Below are 21677 nucleotides of genomic sequence, written 5' to 3'. Positions count from 1 at the left end.
GTATCGCGTTGAATGTTGAAATCACCTGGCCACTACTCAATCATTTATGCACATTTTGACACTGGGACTTGGCTTACATTTTGTTAATAATGTTAAGGGCTGTTGGCGTGGGAATCCCAGAACACAGTTAAGTCATCATACATCTGCTGCCTGTATTTAGGTCAGGGGTCTCCAAACTTTTGAGTCCGAGGGCCGCATTGACTATCAAATTTCAGTTTGGGGGCCAGTTTCTTCCAGGTATGTCTTTGTTTTTGCTGGCCAAAGTTCCTCAGCCATCACCAACAAACGATTTTTACTTGGACAAATAGATCTCCGCGGGCCGGATGAGAGGACTTCGCGGGCCGCATCCGGCCCGCGGGCCGTAGTTTGGAGACCCCTGATTTAGGTCATTGTGGGGTTAAGGGGTGCTTAGATTTTATACATTTTAGGAATATAAGCTGGGGAGGGGGGTATTTTTCCAAAGCAAGTAGGTCAAACCATGTTTTATACTTTTGACAAATGGCTCGGAAATTAATTCTAAATTATGAAATTGGAGTCACACTAGAGTTTAAGGAAATCTGTCGCGGGCGTTGATAGATGGCGTCACACCATGTACACATCGTCGCGAAAACCCAGAACCTTCTTTTAAAAAGTCACAAAGTTTCGACCAGACTTCCTCTTTCTTCCCCCCTCCCCTCACGGAAATAATCGTATTTTTAGCCACACAAAAAATTACATTCTATTCATAGTTTTTAAAAAATCGTTTTTAAATGTATCCTGTGTCACATTTCTTAAACCCCATCACGTTTAAAATAAATTTACGCCCTCATCTCCTAGTGCATGATGTAATTTATGAACCAGTCATTATACAGGTATGTACATCAGTGGCGTAGCGAGGTCGGGTGTCACCCGGTACGGCACTTAATGGTGTCACCCCCCAGAGGCGTAGCGACCCTTCCCGGGGACAAATTTTCGATTTGTACCCCCGCCCCCCCCCCCCCCCCCTCCCTCAAACTTTTGATTTGCACCACCCCCTCAAGTTTTTCTCTATATATTTTGCTATTTTTTGCCTTGGTGTCAATCCCTCTAAATGGTGTCACCCGGTGCGGTCCGCACCCCCCCCCCCCCGCCCCCCCCCCCCTCGTTATGCCTCTGATATACATTATATACAGATATAACTTGCCGGTCGTGTTGACCTATAAACTTAGTCATCATGGTTGATATTGTTTCTAATTACGCAAATTCGATTAGATCTTGCTTATTATTTTATGTAGAAGTTGCAACTATCTCAACATGCAGAACCTTACTCTAGCAACATCTTAACCTTTTAAAAAGAAATGTACATTTAAAGCGCCTTTGTGGTGAAGGTTAAGAGGGGAGGTCAGTCTGTTCTATCTGAGACACAAGAGTTAAGGATCATTGTTGACATAATAATCACAACAGTGAGATCCGGTGTCGAGATAATTTATTAACCGCATGTTCACCGCTCATTAAATGAACAGGGAATGAGAAGTTTATTCACCAGAAAAAAGGTTTAACAAAGATACTTGTTCCTTCTTCACTGTAGGAGTTGCCAGATTTTATCGTGTTTGTGGACTAAAAACTCCCTAGAAACCTGACCATTATATTTAGATGTGTTGAAATTTGTTGGCACATTAATTGAAGAGGAAGTATTCGTATACAGTTATATTTGCCATTGGGGATTGCCAATATATTTGATTAATTGATGTTAGGGTGGGGCCAAAAAAAGGGCGTGGTGTTTAATTTGACATGCATTCTATTCATCAAAGTTTTATCCTACGTTTTCCCAAGTGTATTCATGTTGGTGTGCCTGCCTGCACTTGAATGAATATATTTAGATTTTTTTTAATCTGTTAAATGGGCTAAACAAGGAGAACTTGATTTGGAATCTGTTGCCTGATCCTTACACAAGGAACAGTAACTCCTGTGTAAGGGCCGTCACTCGTGTTCACGATAAGATTGCCGCTGATGAAAGAGCACACTGATAAAGAAATGTACGTAATGGTTCTATTCAATTTAAAGCAACACTTTAAAAAAATAAATCAACACGGTTGGCAAACACGCAATCTTGCCTGATAAGAATAGTTTGTCAATAGATTTATCTAGACTTGGGGAGAGGGGAGGATTAGAGAATCGAATAAACGTTTTGTTAGAGCAAGGGGTTTCAGTATGGCGGTTGCTGGCTGAATATTTAGTGAACAGAAGAACGCAAATCGAGAGTTCACCCAGGCCACCAATGTAGAAATCTAATCTGTTGTGCGAAAAACTAAATTTACATCAGCTGAAATATTTTCTCTTTACTTACAAAACTTTACATTCAGTTTTTTTTTTTTTTTTTAATTCATGCATGAGCAAATTTTGTTGACATGGGTTCATGTAATTTAGTCTCTTCTTTCAGGCATCTCTGGGGGGGGGGGGCACTCCCAGTGGTTACGTCTACAGTCCCACCCCCGAATGAAATATAGAATTTGTATATAAAAAATGTATACTTCAACCAGTGTCCGCCCCGCCACTCCTCCCTCGAAGAAAAATAAAATGTCTGAAAGAAACACTATTGTTATTTTGAGAATGGTTTTTTTCTTCTTTCTTTTCTCATTTTGCGAAAGTTTTTTTTTTTTTTTTTTTTTTTTTTTTTTTTTTTTTTTTAACTTTTATTTAATTAAGTAGGCTACTTTCAAATAGTTGTAACTTGTTTGATTATTAATTTATTAATTTTTTTCTTAAAAACCAGTTTCAACAACAAAAATAATGTAATTAAAATTATTGCATCGACTAGGCACAACAGAAAGGCCAATAAAAAACAAATTTAAAATTTGTACAACATCCTCTATAAAAGCTTTAAAATATTTGTCAACAGCCAGCCGCAAGCCTATTTATGAACGACGGCAGACGTCGCGTCGATTACGTCCTGGTGTACAATGTGGACGACGACGAAGAGGAGGAGAACAAGAAACACAAGTGGAGGGCACACTTTGAGGACCAACTCAAGAAGGAAAGTCTGGAGCTTGAAGTCGAAACTAAACAGGTGGGTTATGCCCCTTCTAGTAGAACTCATGGGCGATTAGAGATACGTTAATGCAATCACCAAAAATTAAAATTAAGTTGTCCACAGCGAGTTTTTAATAAAGTTTATGTTAATCTCTAATAAACCTAATCCTTTTTGTTTTAAATAAAATAATAAAATTTTAATATACGCCTAATATCTTTATTTTAAATTATGCTACTTTTTTATTGATACCTTTTTTTATCTTCTTACTCCCTGTTTCTTCAAATTTCCCTTTCTGCCACAAATATCTATTTTTAAACTACTTAAGCAGCTTCTTTTAACACCTGTGTTTTTTTTCCCACTATAGGGTATAGGTTATATACTTATAACATTGTTTTCTCCATACTTTGAAAGGTATAGCGGCTATACTATAGCCTATTAATCGTAACAATTTTCAGATTTCAAATTTTGACTCAACAAGTGACCTCTACTTGAAGTATGATTCATTTTCAAAATTGATATCCAAATTTTCATTTGTGACCCCGACTTGTATTGTGATCCCTAAATAAGATGTGATCCCTACATCCAAACATTACTACTTCGTTATTACCCCAATCTACTGAATCCCCTTAATGCCTGAGATCTCCTGATAAAAATATGTCAACAAACATACATGTTTAATCCTATATCTCTCTCTTGCATCTATATCGCTACATACAATAATTTCTTCTCTGTTTACTGTTCCCTACGGGTTACCCTGGGAGCAAGGTCAAGGTGAGTCTCCCATTACTCTGTATGGTTCATGGTTTATGTTGACCCACATTTTTTATTTTTAAAAATTGCACTTTTATGTTTGTACTTTGTAGTGTCTATATTTATATCAATCATATCAATAGTTTTTGATTGTTAACAAGCAAAGTCCTTAATTAAATAGCTGAAACTGAATCTCCAGCGCCATTTTAAAACCCCGCATGCTAAACTGTTAGGCCAACAAGTCTTAGTATTGCCATTTCTGTACCATTTGAAACAGCTTATTTTGTTTCACACTGCGCTATCTATGTGAGAACCACGAATTGTAGTTGTTTGTTTATAGATTTGTAGATGGTGTGTCATTACGATGTAGCTGTGGGTGTGTCGTTCTGCAACAGTTTTTTGTGTCCAAAAAATAAAATTAAAAATTTGCACAATTTTTTGTTGTTGAGGAAGGGGGGAGAAATGTATGAAAGTATCGATACTGTCCAGTTTGACAGAACTCTGACATGCGCAATACAGTCATCCATCAAAGAGTTATGATTATTATTCGGAAAGTGTCATCAGCAACGTTTTACAATTTAAAAATTAAATTAAATTAAAATTAAGAAAAAAAACATGTACCCTTTGGTACAAAAAATGTTATTTTATTCACACTTCTATTGATTCAGCGAGCCACGATTCCTACATTATTCTTAGGGGTAACAAAAACAGCATTTCGTTACAAAACGAACAGACATTCGCTCCTATTTCCACATTCTCAAGGTCACGTGACGGGTGGGGCTTTTTCCCGCCGTTAATGGATCGATTCTACAAACAAGGCCACATCACTCCACTGGGATGTACGCCTATTTCTAGACGGGACCATCACAATCATTCATTTTTCTCATCTCTTTGAGATGTACAAAGAATAATAATTAGGTGGGGTATGGTTATGCAATCATTGGAAAGAGTGAAATAGTACGAAATGATGTGTCTTTCCCCACACTATGTAAAGCTTGCATTGCCTAGATCTAACCATTGATCTAGAAATCTAGATTACAGTCGCTATTGCCACAACGGAACGTTCTTGAATAGTTGTTCTATGTAAAAGGTTCGATGCTGTAGGAGAAGCTCTTTTGTGGGCGTCACTCAGGGGTGCGGTGTGGGGCATCACTAGATTATGCGGTGTAGGGTGTTACTAAAGGGTGCGGCGTGGGGCGTCACTAGCTTCTGCAGATTGGGGTTTCACTGTGAATAAAGTGTGTGATGTGGGGTGTCACTAAACAGTAAAAGGTGCTATGTGGGGCGTCAATAAAGACTGCTGTGTAGGGCTTCACTTAAGGGCAGATGTTTGGGGCGTCACTAAAGGGTGCGGTGTGGGGCGTCACTAGATTGTACGGTGTGGGACTCAATACATTGGGCGGTGTGTGGTGTCGGTAAAGGGTGTGCTGAGGGATGTAACTAGATTATGGGGTGTCAAACAAGGGTGTTGTATGGGGCGTCACTAAAGGTACATGTGTGAGGCGTCACTAGATTATGGGGTGTCAAACAAGGGTGTTGTATGGGGCGTCACTAAAGGTACATGTGTTAGGCGTCACTAAAGGTACACGTGTGAGGCGTCACTAACGCGTGCACAAGTGAAAGAAAGATGACATTTAATTGGAGCATAGCAAACTGACAGAACAAACAAAGCGAGGTCTGGTTTGTTGCCTCATTGATCGCAGTTATTGCATGTGTGAGCCACCGGAGGGTCTGGTATTTATTTGAACAGTGATCAGATTTCCTGCTGATGTAATCGAAACATGGCTAAGTGTGGTTCCAGGGGGAGTCTGCTGCCTTTATTTGAAACCTGTTCCGGTCAGAATGACACTAGATCTCGAGTGGCCGCAGCGCATTAATTCTGGCGCCATAATAATAATAGGCGTATAATGTAAAATTGCATCTTGTAATCATGATGTTCATCAAATCTTCTATTCGAATTGTTGTTTTTTTTTTATTAGTAGTAGTAGTATTGCGAAAAGTCAACGTAGGCCAATTTTTTTCAAATGAGTTGATAATAGTTTTTACTAAATACGTTTGAATGTGGGTTTAATCATTGTACAAGTGAATATTGAACAGGGGTTTTTTTCTGCGTGTTTTAAGCTGCAAAGTTTTATTTTTATGAAGTAAGGTGAACGGTGTTGTGTGAGGAGGGGCATTAACCTCCTACCGGTTCGTAGGCCAAAGACCTGCGTGCTATTTCATTTTTCATCTTTTGACCAAGGCCTTTTCGTTTTCTGGCCTACTTTTTTTTAAAAATAGGTCGATAACACTTGATACTTATGAACTGTATCCAGGGTTACAGCAACTTGAATATAATTATGTTGGTCTAAAAGGTCTGTCTTTGAAATGTATTCGTAGCCTTGTTTGTTTTACAACATAGGGTACAACCTGAGCGCACAATTTTTGGTGATTCAGCAGATCGCAGCCATTAAATTTAAAAGTGGAGGGGAAAAAACTTAATACAATACAGCCGAGGATCGCACGCACAAGTTTCCAATCGATAATTATAATGTGGATGTAGAGACCACAGTGAACTTTTGTCACCATGGTAACCGTACAGCGCAAGCGAGTATTGTTTCGGTCAAATTTTTGTTTTTAAAAAAAATCTGGCAAAACTTTAAGAGAGGGCGGTTAGTTGGCAGCACTTACGCATAGAGATAGACCATTAAACGGTTTGTGGGGGGGGGGGGGGGGGGGGAAGAGGAGGGATAGAAGTTGTCGTGACGTCATTTAACAGATAGGTCTGGCTTCTTGTGACTTGTAAGATAATTAGATAAGAAACAATAGAGCGTGTGGATAAATCTGTATAAAACTACGCAATGATTGCTTGGGGAGTGGGGAGGGGCAGTAGTTCGGAGAGTGGTGAAGTGAGAAAAACGTGACGTCACATTTTTCCATCTTAAAAAGTAATTTTAAACTAACTTTGCTTTGCAATTTTAACAGACTTTTTGTAAGTTCTAATTTTGTTTTAAAAAATAACACTATAACCCCATACCTATCATTTTATACAAATATATATAATCTACAATATTTTAGAAAGAAATATCGGTTTCAGAAAATATAATTGAGATGTTAATAAGCTGCAGTGTGACGTCATTTTTCTGAGTTTTTTTGGGACGATTGTATGAGCGGGATGTGAAAAAACTGTCATTTTCTGATATGTAAACTTTATGGCTTCTTCGGCGCTCGCCGATGGTTGTTCTACCTTACTTTTACGTAATATGATTAATGTACAATCAAGGCGTTCATATACCCCACTTTGGGGCGTCTGGGTGGTGGTCAGAGTTTCTTCTAGGCATCTCACACACACATATATATATATATATATATATATATATATATATATATATATATATATATATATATATATATATATATATATATATATATATATATATATATATATATATATATATATATATATATATATATGTGTGTGTGTGTGTGTGAGAGAGTGTGTGTGTAGGCCTATATGTATGTATATATATATATATATATATATATATATATATATATATATATATATATATATATATATATATATATATACATATATATATATATATATATACATATATATATATATATATATATACATATATATATATATATATATATATATATATATATATATATATATATATATATATATATATATATATATATATATATATATATATATATATATATATATATATATATATATATATATATATATATATATATATATATATATATATATATATATATATATATATATTATAACCAGAAAGATTACTTTCTCCAATAAGTGACATGTTTTTATTCACGATAGTTTGATATTTTGTTTTTAAATATGCATGTGTAATTATTTGCAGCTTTCTAGAATGTTTTAAATGTCAATATCATTAGCTTACTTCCAATTTCTAAATTAATTTTTGTCATAAGGAATGTATTTTTTCTCCTAAGAAATATTACAATATAATATTTGTCAAATGAGAGAAATGTAATAGATCTATATTATGTATTTGTTTTATGATAGTTTTAATAAAATCGTAACTGAGCTGACTTTGTGTTTTTCAGTTTGACATAATTCCCCAGCTGTCAGTTAGTGGATTATTAGGGAAACTTTGCTCGTCTAAACAGCATGACAAGGATAAGAAGATCTACTACGTCAAGGTGCATGCACCATGGGACGTCCTTGCTAAATATGCCGAGGCTACCAGTATGAAAATGCCATTGGCCGTAAGCATTAGGTTTTTTAAATCCTCTACTGTCTATTTTCGTCAACTGTCTTCTTTTTCTTATCTTCTATATATCTTTGATTTTTCTAGTATGTACTGATTTTTCCAGTTTTTAGAGGGTCTTCTAAAAACTTTTTTTTTCTTTTTAAATATCTGATCATTACTTTTCTTACATGTGCAATTAAGATTGACATATTATATATTTTAAATAAATTGAGTTATCCTTATAGACATCGTTTTGTATAACAAAGCCCATTTTTGTTATTTAGGAAAATGACATGCACAAAAAGTTTGAGAGCTGCTGGTCGAAATGTCCAACTCCATTTGATTTTGATGAGAGTATTTTACCCACTGTGCCAGATTTTTTCACAGCACCGTTCACCAGAAGTCGTACAGATCAGTAAGCATTTTTTGTACTTATTGGAATTAAATTAATAGTTTCCTTTTATAGGCTTACTTTAACTAAAAAATAACAATTAGAGTAGTCTGGTTGTCTTGTATTAATAGTCTACTCTTGCATTCACTAGATGCATACATTTATTTATTTTAAACATTTCTAAATATGCCAGCGAATTTCTCTAGTCTAGATCTAGTCTCTAGTGGTAAATCTAGGCCAAAGAGTGTAGACTGGTTAGCAAATAGTTTGCTACTTTGTATCATAATGTGGTTTGTTGAACTCCAATCATTGTAGTTTTTAGTAGATATTGGTGAATTATTTTTTTTTCGTTTTTTGCTTCCTTTACATTTAATGTTTCTTCCTTTACTTTTCAGTGAAAAGTAAGTTCAGTTTTTTGTAGTTTAGTTTTCTATTCTGATTGCAATATTGCCTGTAAGCTTCAGTCAACTGAAATTGTACTTACTGTAAATTTTGACCACTTTGCATTATATCTCAATATCTCATGATCATGATGTCCATGCTATTTTTATTTTGAAAATTGCTGCACTATGTGTGATGCTATACTGATTTTCTTCATAAATACGAAACAAAAATGTTGAATACATTGTTTTCTATTTATGTAATTTTAATCTTTTAATAAAAATAAAATATTGAGAATGGTGAAGAAAAATATAATGAAACATTAATATGAAAATAAAATGCTCAGTTTGGTAAGTCTTGTAACATCAGGAAAAGTGGCTATTGCTACTAACTCACTGTCTTAGTCAAACCTAGAGGTTGTAAATGTGTATTATTACATGTTTGTTGTATGGATTATGTTGTAAATCTGTATAAATTTGTTATCTGACTCACAGATAAATTACTATGATTTTTATATTCTTTATTTTTTTATTTTATTTTTGTCTGTGAGCATCATTCCTCATCAAACTACAATCAACTTCTTTCTGTATGTGTAATGTATTACATATGGTTTATACTTACTGTTTTATACTATGTGAAATGTATAACAAATACAACTAATTTTGATGGCAAGCATTTATTGTTCACATTGGCTGTTGACAAGTTACAAAATCTGCTTCTACTAGGACTCATGTGATATAAATTCTAAGATGTTTTACTTCACACTTTAACATGTTAAGGATTAACTCACCTGTTAATTAAAAAATGTAGTTTTGCCAAAAGATTATCTTTTTCCTGTTGATTACATAAAAATATCTTTAAAATATAAGTAATTAGAATGAATTAGTAGCATGATATATTTTAATTATTTTTATTTAACATTAAAAAATTATTCTTTTCGATCTGTTTTATTTAGCTTTAAAATTCAAAATCTTTTTTTTAAATTTAGTTAAAGAAAATAATTATGTTCATGTTAATTTTGATAACATTTAATTTAAAGTATTTTGATATCATTTTTAAATTACATCTTGATTAATTAATTTTCACAATCCCCTTTGTTTAGATTTATAATCCAGGACAAGGAGACATTTTTTACCCCAGCCCAGAGAAGTCTCCTCACATATCAGGTTTTATCTAGAGCCATTTTTGAAGACCTTGGCGATCCAGCTAAAAATAAATTCGGTAGGCATTTATTTTGTTTTTGATTGAATGTTTGATTTAAGCTCCCATTTTGTGTTTTTATAAATTTCATTTTAAAAATATGTTCATTTAGAAAATTACATTGTTCCCTTTATTCTTAAAATTTAAAAATTAATAAATGATTACGAAAATAGATTTACACCATTTGTTTTGTCTTTGTTGTTTAAATATAGAAGAATGTTGTACAACCTGTCTGATTATTTAAACACCTATCTGGCAGGTATCACAAATCTACTCAACAATGGAACTTATGATGCAGCTTTTCCTCTCCATGAGGTAAGAGATAAGTATTTTTTAAAAACAATTCTTACCATAATGATTCAACTAATGAAGTATATATATCTTTTTGAGCTTGTTCAGCTTGTTGAGCTTGTACAGAAAAAACTATTGTAAAATAAAAAGCCTATATTATATGCCCATTAAACAAATTAGAGAAATAATATATTACTGTTTAAAAAATGTATCAATGTTGAAAAACAGTTAAATATTTTTGAAGATGTTAATTGACCTATCCTTGTATAAATGTGTTCTAAATATTGTGACCTTTTTATCCAACAGGGTGAATATTACAGTGATTATTCTATCCTGGCAAGTGGGGCACAGAATCAGAGACATGTAAGTGACAAGTAGTACTAGCAGTTTGATGCTCAATCAATCTATTACGCCAATGTCTGTTCCAGATTTTAATTCTAACACTTTCAAATCTTACCAGTGGTCTCATCTTTCATCTAACCACCAATTGTGAACTCATTTTAAACTAACTAATGAATTACAGAATTTTCTCAAATATCAGATATAAAGTATATGTAATATTTTCTTTTTTTATTACTAGTTACTGTATGAAACCTGGGCCAAACCAGGTGCATGGTACAAGTTTCAGCCATTGGATCACATAAGGTAAGATCAACTCACCTCTAAACAATCAGGTTAATACTCTTAAATCAAACTGTCTTTCAAACAACTAGTTTTGCCATGTTAGATGAATATCTATATTGACTGTTAAGTTAATTAATAAAAGATAAATTGAAAAATATGTGACTGTTGGGGTTGATGTCATTTGTGTTGCCTACAGTTATAAGTTGAAGTTTGCACAATAGTTTAAAAACAGAAAGGGAAACAACTTAACATAAATCACATTAAAAATACTTTTAAATGTATTTTATTTTAAACAATATTATAATATTTATGATTTTATTTATAGATTTTTAAAAATACAGTTGTATGATTTATATTCCTGTTTAAAAAAAATGCAATAGTCCTTGTTCTCTTTCTTCTTCTTTTGCATTCTTAATACAATAGTAATAAACATTAGATGTTTTTTTTTGTGATAAAAATATAAGTTATGGTTCAACATATACTTTCTATATCTTATTGCTGAAACGTATCTTATTTCTAAAAAATCTAACCCCATGTATCTTTATAAAGGTTATATTTTGGTGAGAAAATCAGCATCTATTTTACCTGGCTGGGCTACTATACAGGTGTCCTCATCCCAGCTGGTTTGGTGGGACTTGCTGTGTTTATTTATGGATTGGCCAGAATGCCATTCAATGAGGCCAGGTCACTTGCATTACAAATCTGTTTTTATTTATTATCAATTTATTTTTACTTTTATAGCCAACAATGACACTTTAGCTAGTTATTAGAATAAGTGGATACTACTTATAGATAAGTACCATTATTTTATTAAATGTAACTATTTATTTAAAATATGATTATTAGGCTTATTGATAGTTTGAAAGCCTTTAAAAATCCTAATATATAATTCCCCATGTGCGCACCTCTCTCTCTCTCTCTCTCTGTCCGCAAAATATTTTCGCCGGACATCACGTCAGAAACGGCAGCGATATATGGAGAACGTTATACGGACTTTTGTTGAAAATAATATGTTAGATGTTTTAAATGTATAACCACAATTTTATTTAAAGAAGAAAAATAAAAATTAAAGGCGTATTCGAATGTAGAGAAACAGTATTATTTATGCAACCGGAAAAGCATTAATATATGTGAAAAAGAACGCATAAAACTGTGACGTCACTATTGCTTATACATTAACTAATGACGTCATCTGCCGTGTTTAGAATGAAAAGAAATGAACTATTTCATTCAAATTTGATTTAGATCTACGTACACTATGAAATGTATACAATACAATTTTTCCGGCCTAAACTCATAAAATTTATTTTATTTATTTGGATTCTAGATCTAGATATTCTAGATTCATCTATTCAAATAATACATTTCTATACTAAAGTATTTCAGGCCTTGATTACTTTATTGAAATCTTTGTTTATCTATGCAATTTGCTAATCTCTATAATATATAAAGCAAAGTTGTCGGGTGCCCGATAGGGCACTTCCCGGCGCCGTAGGCGCTTCAAATTTGGCAGGATCTTGCCTTGGGGCGACAGAACACGGGGGCCGGTTGGCCGAAAAGTCTACGATGATGGGGTCAAAACTGACCTCGACTGACCGGCGCCTTATATGAGCTATAAATCGAAAAAAAAATGTCCATGGAGGAACCTCTTCATAACTCCTGAGGTCGTAGACCGACCCTCGGGCGAATTAATTAAGCATTCAAATTCTCAATGTTTTCGAAAGCCTAAGCAAAGCTGGGCAGCATGCCTAGTAATCTATATTAAGTGAAACATGGATACCGAATGTCACTTTTATTTATATAACAGCAGTGACAACTGAAAGTCACTTTATTTGTCTTGACTGCACTAACAATTATACCAGCATATCTATGCTGAATTTCACTTTTATTGTCATGACAGCACTGACATTTGTTCCTAAATGTCATTTTAATTGTTATACCAGCAATGACATCTATACTAAATTTCACTTTTATTGCCATGACAGCACTGACATTTGTTCATAAATGTCATTTTAATTATTTTACCAGCAATGACATCTGTTCAGAGAAAGGTCCAGGAAACTGGACTATGTGTCCACTGTGTGATGGCAGATGCGAGTACTGGCGACTGAAATCCTCTTGTATTTACTCCAGGGCAACATATCTCTTTGATAATGAGGCCACAGTAGCGTTTGCTGGCTTTATGGCCTTATGGTGTAGGTTTCTACTACTTACTTTTGTTAAGTTTGTTATCATGATATTGGGTTGTTTATTTTTAGAAGATTCAGTGTGTTTAGGAGTGGAGTGGCTAGTAAACGATTGTTATATTTGCCTCATTATATATCAAAAACTGTGTTGATTTTTTAATCTAAGTACATGGCCTCTTGAAAAATTGAGTGAATAAACTAAAAAAATGTATATTGATCTAATTATAGCCACCGCCTTTCATGAGCTCTGGAAGAGAAGAGCAGCAGAGATTGAATATGATTGGGATGTTGCTGATTTTGAAGAGGAGGTAATCTTCTTTTTATTACTGTAAAATACAATTTGAAGCACTTTATTTAATTCAAAATTAATACAATTATAAATAGAGAAAAAGTATTTTTAGAATAACTTTTTTTGTTTCTGTTTGTGTTTTATAACATTAAAGTGTATTACCTGATTAATTAATGTATTAACGGCAAATTAATTTTAAATACTTGATTAAATATTACGTTTTAAATCTGCAGGAGACCATTCGTCCTGAGTATGAAGCTTCAGTGCGGCGCAGAAAGCCTAACCCTGTCACCCAGGTCTGTGCTAACTTGTTGTAATTTGTTTAAGATTTGGGGCAATGTAAGCAGTTTACAAACATTTGTCTTCTCCTCATTAAGTTGCATGAAAGTTTAGTTTTCTGGCTGATAACAAACATTTGTAGACGTTTGAAGTTGTGAAGTTAACACTTACATGTTGTTTGAAGTTCACTTTGTTCCTATTCTAGCATATTAACCATAATAATAATGACTACACATGCTAATAACCCCCCTTTATGTTTATGTGGATTTTTTTATCATAGTTACTATGGTTACCGGGGCTTGAAAATAATGTGTATTCTAACAGAATATGTTGTGCTAATATAGCAATGGACGTATTGGCAAACTTGTGGTTCCCAGCCAAATCTCTCTTTTAGAATATATTTTATTCAAACAAAAGAGATAATTAAAAACAATGTAAGTACAAGAAAACATGATCAGACAAGAGTAATTCTGAAGAAAAAGCAGTTTGAATTAACTTAGTGACATAAAAGAGAATTATGCTAAGTGCTGTGATTGGCACAGAAAGTAGAACTAGAGATGTACATTCTCTTTGCAAGCTTTCTTTCCCGTCCTAGCGTTTCCTCTTTGGGTGGAACATATAAAAGTAAAGGTTTGTCAGTACACAGGCAATGAAACAATTTACAAATTTAACATTACTAGATTACCTTTGAAAAATTTAAAGCAGTTGCAATTTAGAAAATGGTCGCAGACAGGTATTTTTTAGTAATAATAACAAGAGAACTGAGACACACTGAGGTTTTTATTTGAGAATAGAGAATGGAAAAGACACATCTTTGAAAGAGAATTTAAAAAATAGTGAAAAAATGATTGTAAATATTGACCAGGAGAGTTCTGTTCTTCTCTTCCTATTGCATGCTGTGTACCAGTAACACAATATTAATCACTGGCTGGGAACCATTACCCAATTATGATAAATATGTGTTCTAAATTTTCCTTTCACTGTAGTACATACTAATACTGCAATGTATTCTTATTGTTAGATTTATTCTAACTATGTAATCATTTTAATAATGCTACATACTAATTCTGCAGTGTATTCTAAAATGTGTGTGCTGTATACAATCAATACATGAGTCCTCTAATGTAACTAAATACTATGTGCTGCATTCTAGTTCTGGTATGGCACTGAATTTTACAAATGCAAAGTCTACATGGACTACTAAAATCCATACTTAATTATCAAAGTCAGAAATTGCACTTAATTGTATGAAGTTCCTTTGACAAATGAAATAAAGTTTCCTGATAGATGCCAATCCAAAAGATTAAATTAATTTAGTATGGGCTTTTTAAATTTTAAAAATTTGGCATTACCGACAATTGTTGTATAAATTAATTCAATCTTATCAAAATTGTGACTGAAATTCAGTGCTGAGCCTTTATACTGTTCTGTAGTCTAATAGCAATATGTTATCTGTGCATTGTTGTGTACAGTTACTAAGGGACTTTTAATAACTCATTGTATGACACACATAACTGTCATTTCATAACATATAAGCAAACTGAGGGCAGTTACAGGGAAGAAGAAGAGGTATGATTCTGAGTTATTTCCCTTTGTCAACCATGCTAGAGTTAGAGTTGTGCTCCTGTTTGTCAGTCACTCCTATCTTTCCTCATTCTTCTCTCAGTTTATAAACCATAACAAAAATTAAGTTTATTGAGTACTGAACAGTTAACTTAATTTTTTTTAAATACAATCAGAAACGGTTAGGTGTTCTAGATTAATAGGCCTAAGGTTGTTAATTCAGAGATTATCTCACGAATATTGTTACAAAAATGGAAAAGTTAATTCTGTTTATGCTTAGTTGCGCCATGTTGTCATGCTACCAGAAATAAAAAAGATTTTATAAATCCTCAACCCTGAAATCTTTTACCTGTGTTCTACACTCTTGCCAGTTTGTCGTCCAGTATTTTCCTTTCCTTATTTTATATACTTTTAGGCTACATTCTAGCTAAGCTAGCTATTTTAGCTAAGAAATTTATCAATTTACTTAAAAACATGCTGTCAATACAATATTGTTTAAGCTAAACCTGTCAAGAAAAGGGTAATTTTCTTTTACCTGGATAAACCTCATTTTCTTGAAATATTTGACTATCTTAAAGGACATTAAAACAGTTTGTATTTTGCAAGTTTTTAAAATTTATGAATTCTAAAATACAGGAAACCAAATGAATAAGTTTAGATCTGCTTTCTTTGCTTAAATTGCTGATCTTCATGAACATTTTTATTGTTTATAATCTAAGCTAATTTTTCAGGTTGCTACTGTAAATTTTGTATGGCTTAAACTGAAATGCTATTGGATGAACTGTTTCAAGATATCATTAATTTTTTGTAAAACAAGTTATTTATGATTTGAGTCATTTGATTTTACTCAATATAATGTGCTTCAAATCACAAAAGTATTTTTCACTATATATATATATATATATATATATATATATATATGTATATATATATATATATGTATATATATATATTTCTATTTTTTTTTTTTAAATTTAGATAGGCCTATATAAATACAGACACCCATATGTATTTATTATCTATATGACTAAGCAAACCACCCAAATATTTCCAATTTAATTTGCACCCCTCCCTGCTTATGCTAATATTTGCTGTTTTTCATGTTTAGTTAACTCCAAAAAAAAAAATTCTAAATAATAATTTTATCACACCATCAATTTGTTAACTATCTCATGAACATTAACTTCAATGTATCTTTTCTTACAGCTAAAAAACAATTATCAGATTTTTTAATTTAGTGTAATCTCATTGTCAATTTTGTTTTAAATTTAGCTTATGTTATTAAATATGCCTCTGGCTGGATAAGATTTTTAAAATATACAAAAAGAGTAAAATATTTTATTTTAATTTTAACTTCCTTATTGTTCACTTATATTTTAAGTTCCATTATATGTTTAATTTATTAATTAAAAATTGACTTTGACACTGTCAGCGTGATGAACCCTACATGAGCTATTCTTCTAAAATCTGCCGCATTGTCTCCTCACTCTGGGTGGTATTATTTATGGTAAGTTGTCCACCACACATTTTTTCAAAGAAAGTTATATGATTAAAATGGTTAAGCCTAATAAGATCTTATAATGCAATAAAATGATCTGGATATAGATATTACTAGGAGGTTTGTTTTGGTTTCCTTCTTTTCTTTTTACTATGAGTAGAAGTTCTATTATCAATATTTGTCACCTTAATCTGCATTTAAAGTAAATAAAATTTCTTTTTATAAAAATAAATAACTTGCTATTTTAATGCATTTATGAGTTTGAACACATGATTGAAACAAATATTGAATGCATAAATCTTATAAATTATCATTTTATTTAATAAACAGCGTACACACATTTTCATATTAGTGTGTTGAAAACATTTTTAAAGCATATTTTTGTAATATTTTTCATGTTGAGCAGCTTTGTGTGGTGTGTGCTGCTGTGTTTGGTGTCATTGTGTATCGTATGACTGTGTCAGCCGTGCTGTATGCTGTTGACCAAGCAACCATCAAACAGAGAGCAGGAATACTAACTTCCATATCAGCTGCACTCATCAACCTTGTCATCATTATCCTACTTGGCAAGATCTATGAACTCATTGCAAAACTTTTAACAAACTTTGGTTAGTAAATTAAAGTTATCTGCATCAAAATTGGAACAGATTTCATATGATTTACTAAATATTAATATCCTAAGTTGCTCTGCCTAATGTACTAATTTTTAAAAAATATTACCCCACAGAGACGCATCGTACATTAACAGAATGGGAAGACAGTTTTACTCTCAAGATGTTTCTTTTCCAGTTTGTCAACCATTTTGCTTCACTTTTTTACATTGCATTTTTTAAAGGAAAGTAAGTGCTGATGCTTTCTTTAGGTTTAAGTTAATCGAGGTTTCTGTGTTTTAAGTACTTTCATTCACATTGACCACAAGTAGCCTATGTGCTTAAGTTTTTTATCCAAATAAAACTACCTTGAATACAGCCATCTTTATAACTGACAAACCTATTCATTCATCATCAACAGATTAAAAAAATTGTTCAAGTTCTCACCTGAATTTTTATGACAATTATAGTGTAACTTGCTAAAAATAGATACAATTTAGAACAACTTTTCTTGGTACATACACAAAAGATTTTTGACAGCTAAATTCTAGAAAGCTTTATTTTTATGACACAGCTAACACATCTTTAATCAATTTATTTTTAAATCACCAGGTTAACTTACCAGCAAAGTAGTTTTTACTGGCCTATTATTCTAAATTTATATTTGTTAAACATTATAAGTTTATAGACCTCCATATTAACATTACCAAACATCTTTTTTATCAGACTTGTGGGTCGTCCTGGTGCATACAATAGGCAAATAAATGCATCTAGACAAGAGGAGGTAAATATTATTTTACTCATTCAAAATAATGTTTAAATTAACTTAAGCAGGTTCTAGTGTTAAAGAAAACTATTTCATCTTCCAGTGTGATCCTTCTGGATGTCTGATTGAATTGTGTATCCAACTGGCAATTATCATGCTTGGAAAACAATCTTTCAACAATTTCAAAGAAATTATTTTACCGTAAGTTAGAACTTTTTTTTAAATGTCCAGATTTATGAGTTTATTTAGAAAGTGTTATTCTTCTGTAGAGAGTAATGAGTTCAATTGACTGTTTCAGCAAGCTGCTTAATTGGTTCAAATCCCGCAAAGTTAAAGAGGCAGAAGAGAAAAAACATGAGCATGTTAGCCAATGGGAAAAAGATTTTGCCATGAGTTCCATGCCAGATCTTGGGCTGTTTGATGAATATTTAGAAATGGGTCAGTTTTTAACTACAAATTATAAGCTTAATGAAGGGTCTACATGGAAAGAAAAATTTCTTTTATTTTAAATTATAAGATCAGCACTCTGTATTCAATTTGTAGAACTTTATTTTAAAAATAAATGTTTTTTATTTGCTTTTTAATAGACCAATACACATTATAAAACTGCAGAAACTATGGAAAATTTGTCATCCAGATTTTTCTTCTTCTCTGCAGTCATCCAGTATGGTTTTGTAACAATCTTCGTGGCAGCTTTTCCTCTGGCTCCCCTCTGTGCACTACTCAATAACATCATTGAGATTAGACTGGATGCGTATAAGTTTGTCACACAATGGAGGCGGCCACTTGCCATGAAAGCTCAAGACATTGGTAAGTTTTCTTTAAAACCTAGCCAACAATGGATTTGCTGGTTCAGCTTTTTTTTTAAAATCGCACTTCAAAAACTCTGTTTAGTTGTGTTTACTCTGAGTAATTAAGCAATTTATCAATTTCAGGGATATGGTTTGGTATTTTACAAGGAATTTCTACAGTAGCAGTCATGTCCAATGTAAGTCTTGATGAGATCATATTTAGCATTTTTTTTTAAATTTAAAAAATACTTTTCTCCTTCAACTCTCCCTTAAAATATGTCAATTTATAACCAATTATTTTTGCTCATTTTTTTTTATAAATGAACAAAATTGTTGGAGTAAACATAGGTCATATTGTTTTGTTTATTAGCTTTGAAGTTCCTTATTTTAAATCTTTTCACTTCCAGGCAGCAATAATAGCTTTTACTTCTGAGTTCATTCCCAAGCTTGTTTACCAGTACTCGTACAGTGAAAATAATAACCTTGATGGATACCTCAACTTCAGTCTTTCTGTCTTTAACGTGGCAGACTTTGAGAAAGATAGTATACCTAGCAAATATGATAAGGCAGAGTTTGGCAATGTAACCCAGTGCAGGTAAATTTCTAAGACAGCAGAGTTAACTTTGAAAAAATGTATTGTGTTTTTAATGTTGATTCTTTTAATGAATTTTAAAAACGCCTACTTGCAGGTACAGAGATTATAGAAGTCCACCAGATGCAGCCAAGCCTTATGAATCTACACTTGAATACTGGCATATCCTTACAGCAAGACTAGCTTTCATTCTGGTTTTTGTGGTATGTAGGCCTACTTTTTCTTACATGCCAAACTGCATTCATTTTTAGTAAAAAACAGGAAGAAATATTTAGTGTATTTTTCATTTAAACACACATATTCAGAATAAATAGTTTTATTCCTATTGTTTACCAGATTCTAGTGTGGCTGTTGTCCTGGCTGATAGGGTACATAGTTCCAGACATGCCCAGGTCAGTGAAGCTTCAAATGCTCAGAGAAAAATATCTTGCCAAAGAGGCGTTGCTGAAATCTGAAGAATTTCTGGTTGGAATCAAATTTAAAGGGGCCAAACCTGACCAGGATAGTAATGGAATACAGAATACTTCTCAGCCTTTCTATTGAGATCAAAACATAAAATATTTCTGTAAGGCTATTTATAAAGACACAAATGTTTTAGTTAGAAACTTTGTAATCTAGAACCAATTATTTCCTGACGGGTTTTTAAAGTTGAATCGTTATACAAAAACGATCTTTTAATTTTATGTCTCAAAATGTTATTTTAAAACTGAAGCTTTATTGTTATTCTATTTACTCATGCTGAAAAGCATCTTTTTAATTATATATGCTGTGTGCTTTTAAAACAAGAATTTTTAAAATCATTCAGTTCATTTTAAAGCAAAGACTGCATGCACACTACTGAATGAAGCTTAATTATATTGTAATAAGATAGCCATGAAAATTAATTTTTAAAAACTAGTTTATTTATTTACTTATTTTATTACTTTTAGGAAATTAGATTTCCTAGAACTAATATTTAAAAATATTTTTGTCTGCACTAAAACCGGTGTTTTGTTGATTAAAGTGCAATTATCTCTAATCAAAACATTAAGCTAAAAATAATCTGGATGCTGTGGCTTTAAAAAAAGTTACTGAAAAGTATACATTTACTGAAGGTCAAGTAGATATGTTAACTTTCTGTAAACAATGAATCTAGCCATGACAAATGTTTTCAGTGGAGTATAATTCTATTAATAGTACAAGTTTTATTCCAGTATTATCAGGTAGGGGAAGATTAGTTTTTATGGGAAATTATTTGTCAGGTATTATCATTTTATTGAATGGCTTAAGTGAATAACAATATTTAGCTTACTTTTCAAGTAAATGTAGCCCTGCCTTGGTCAACTACACACAACACATGCACCAAAGTGTATCATTTATTGGTTAAACACTGACCTTCTTCACTAACTGAATCACACTTCATCTGGTAATTTTAGTGACAACTATTAGTGCATTTACCATGGTAATTGTCAACATTTCAGCTAACAATAGATTTGTATGGAAGACCAAACTATTCTTTGTCTGGCTCTATGACTATGAGACATAAATGTCTATTCATCTTGTTCTAAATCTTTGGTGTTGTTTCTTTATTATCATAACTTTCTCTGTCTTCCATTTGATGAAAGAAATATTTACATATAAAAACTTTGATATATCTTTTGTTAATCTAGTTTGACTTCACAGCTTGACTGATACTGACCTAGTCATTTTCCTAACTGCAAACTGATTTCATTCCAACATTGTGTTGAAAACTTGTTGCCTTTGACCATTTTATGATTTATTTACAACTTGTGATTTGTAATTATTCTATTAGTAGGTATAAATGTATTAAAATTGTGATTTTGTAAAAACTGATTTTTGTATGAATTATTTAATTTTATACTTAAATTATTTTCATAAATATCTATTTCTATGGTGTTTTTGTGAATCTCTCACACCCATCCAGTTTTTGTTATCTCTTTAAGAAATGAGTTCCAATTTTTAAAGTGAAACTTTTTACAATTTTACCTCTTGCTTAAAATTACCAGTAACATGCTAATAAAATGTTTTTCCAGAAGGTGTCAGTCTATTTATTAAAGGCAAAATGTATTTTTAAAAGCTGTGGTTCATACAGCATGTAACAATTTACTGTTCAATATGAGCAGCTATAAATAGAATTTAAGGAGTTGCTTTTATTATCTTTTTATTTACTGTTATATTTTACTATTTGACGCCTTATCTTGTTTTATGTTTTATTTCAATAAACTTATATTTTTAAAAATCAACTGTTTAGTTTTTTCTTAAATGAGA

General features: G+C 32.2%; 1 protein-coding gene across 9 annotated transcripts in view; it reads left to right on the top strand.

The window, feature by feature from the left end:
• The window catches only part of LOC131956510 (anoctamin-4), a 45363-nt gene extending 23711 nt beyond the window's left edge, over window positions 1-21652 (top strand). For 6 of the 9 annotated variants that reach the window (XM_059320989.1, XM_059320994.1, XM_059320992.1 and 3 more), the window contains exons 6-28: window positions 2858-3025; window positions 7823-7984; window positions 8253-8383; window positions 9843-9961; window positions 10200-10255; window positions 10538-10594; window positions 10812-10876; window positions 11405-11539; window positions 12884-13050; window positions 13270-13349; window positions 13564-13626; window positions 15146-15178; window positions 16605-16679; window positions 17077-17278; window positions 17398-17509; window positions 17987-18044; window positions 18130-18227; window positions 18325-18464; window positions 18684-18836; window positions 18962-19014; window positions 19225-19412; window positions 19507-19612; window positions 19746-21652. In XM_059320989.1, coding sequence (XP_059176972.1) covers window positions 2858-3025; window positions 7823-7984; window positions 8253-8383; window positions 9843-9961; window positions 10200-10255; window positions 10538-10594; window positions 10812-10876; window positions 11405-11539; window positions 12884-13050; window positions 13270-13349; window positions 13564-13626; window positions 15146-15178; window positions 16605-16679; window positions 17077-17278; window positions 17398-17509; window positions 17987-18044; window positions 18130-18227; window positions 18325-18464; window positions 18684-18836; window positions 18962-19014; window positions 19225-19412; window positions 19507-19612; window positions 19746-19952 — 2628 coding nt within the window. In that variant the 3' untranslated portion in view covers window positions 19953-21652. Of the gene's footprint in view, window positions 1-2857; window positions 3026-3646; window positions 3761-7822; window positions 7985-8252; window positions 8384-9842; window positions 9962-10199; window positions 10256-10537; window positions 10595-10811; window positions 10877-11404; window positions 11540-12883; window positions 13051-13269; window positions 13350-13563; window positions 13627-15145; window positions 15179-16604; window positions 16680-17076; window positions 17279-17397; window positions 17510-17986; window positions 18045-18129; window positions 18228-18324; window positions 18465-18683; window positions 18837-18961; window positions 19015-19224; window positions 19413-19506; window positions 19613-19745 lie in introns of those variants that run through there. The other 3 variants (XM_059320993.1, XM_059320997.1, XM_059320990.1) reach the window with 3 other exon arrangements.
• Window positions 21653-21677: the final 25 nt, after the last annotated feature.

The sequence above is a fragment of the Physella acuta genome, unplaced genomic scaffold, assembly GCF_028476545.2.
Source record: "Physella acuta isolate Inbredline_101_S28 unplaced genomic scaffold, ASM2847654v3 ptg001157l, whole genome shotgun sequence".
NCBI classification, from domain to species: Eukaryota; Metazoa; Mollusca; class Gastropoda; family Physidae; genus Physella; species Physella acuta.
Note: the sequence above shows the minus strand (reverse complement) of the source record. Positions and strands in the feature narration are given on the sequence as shown.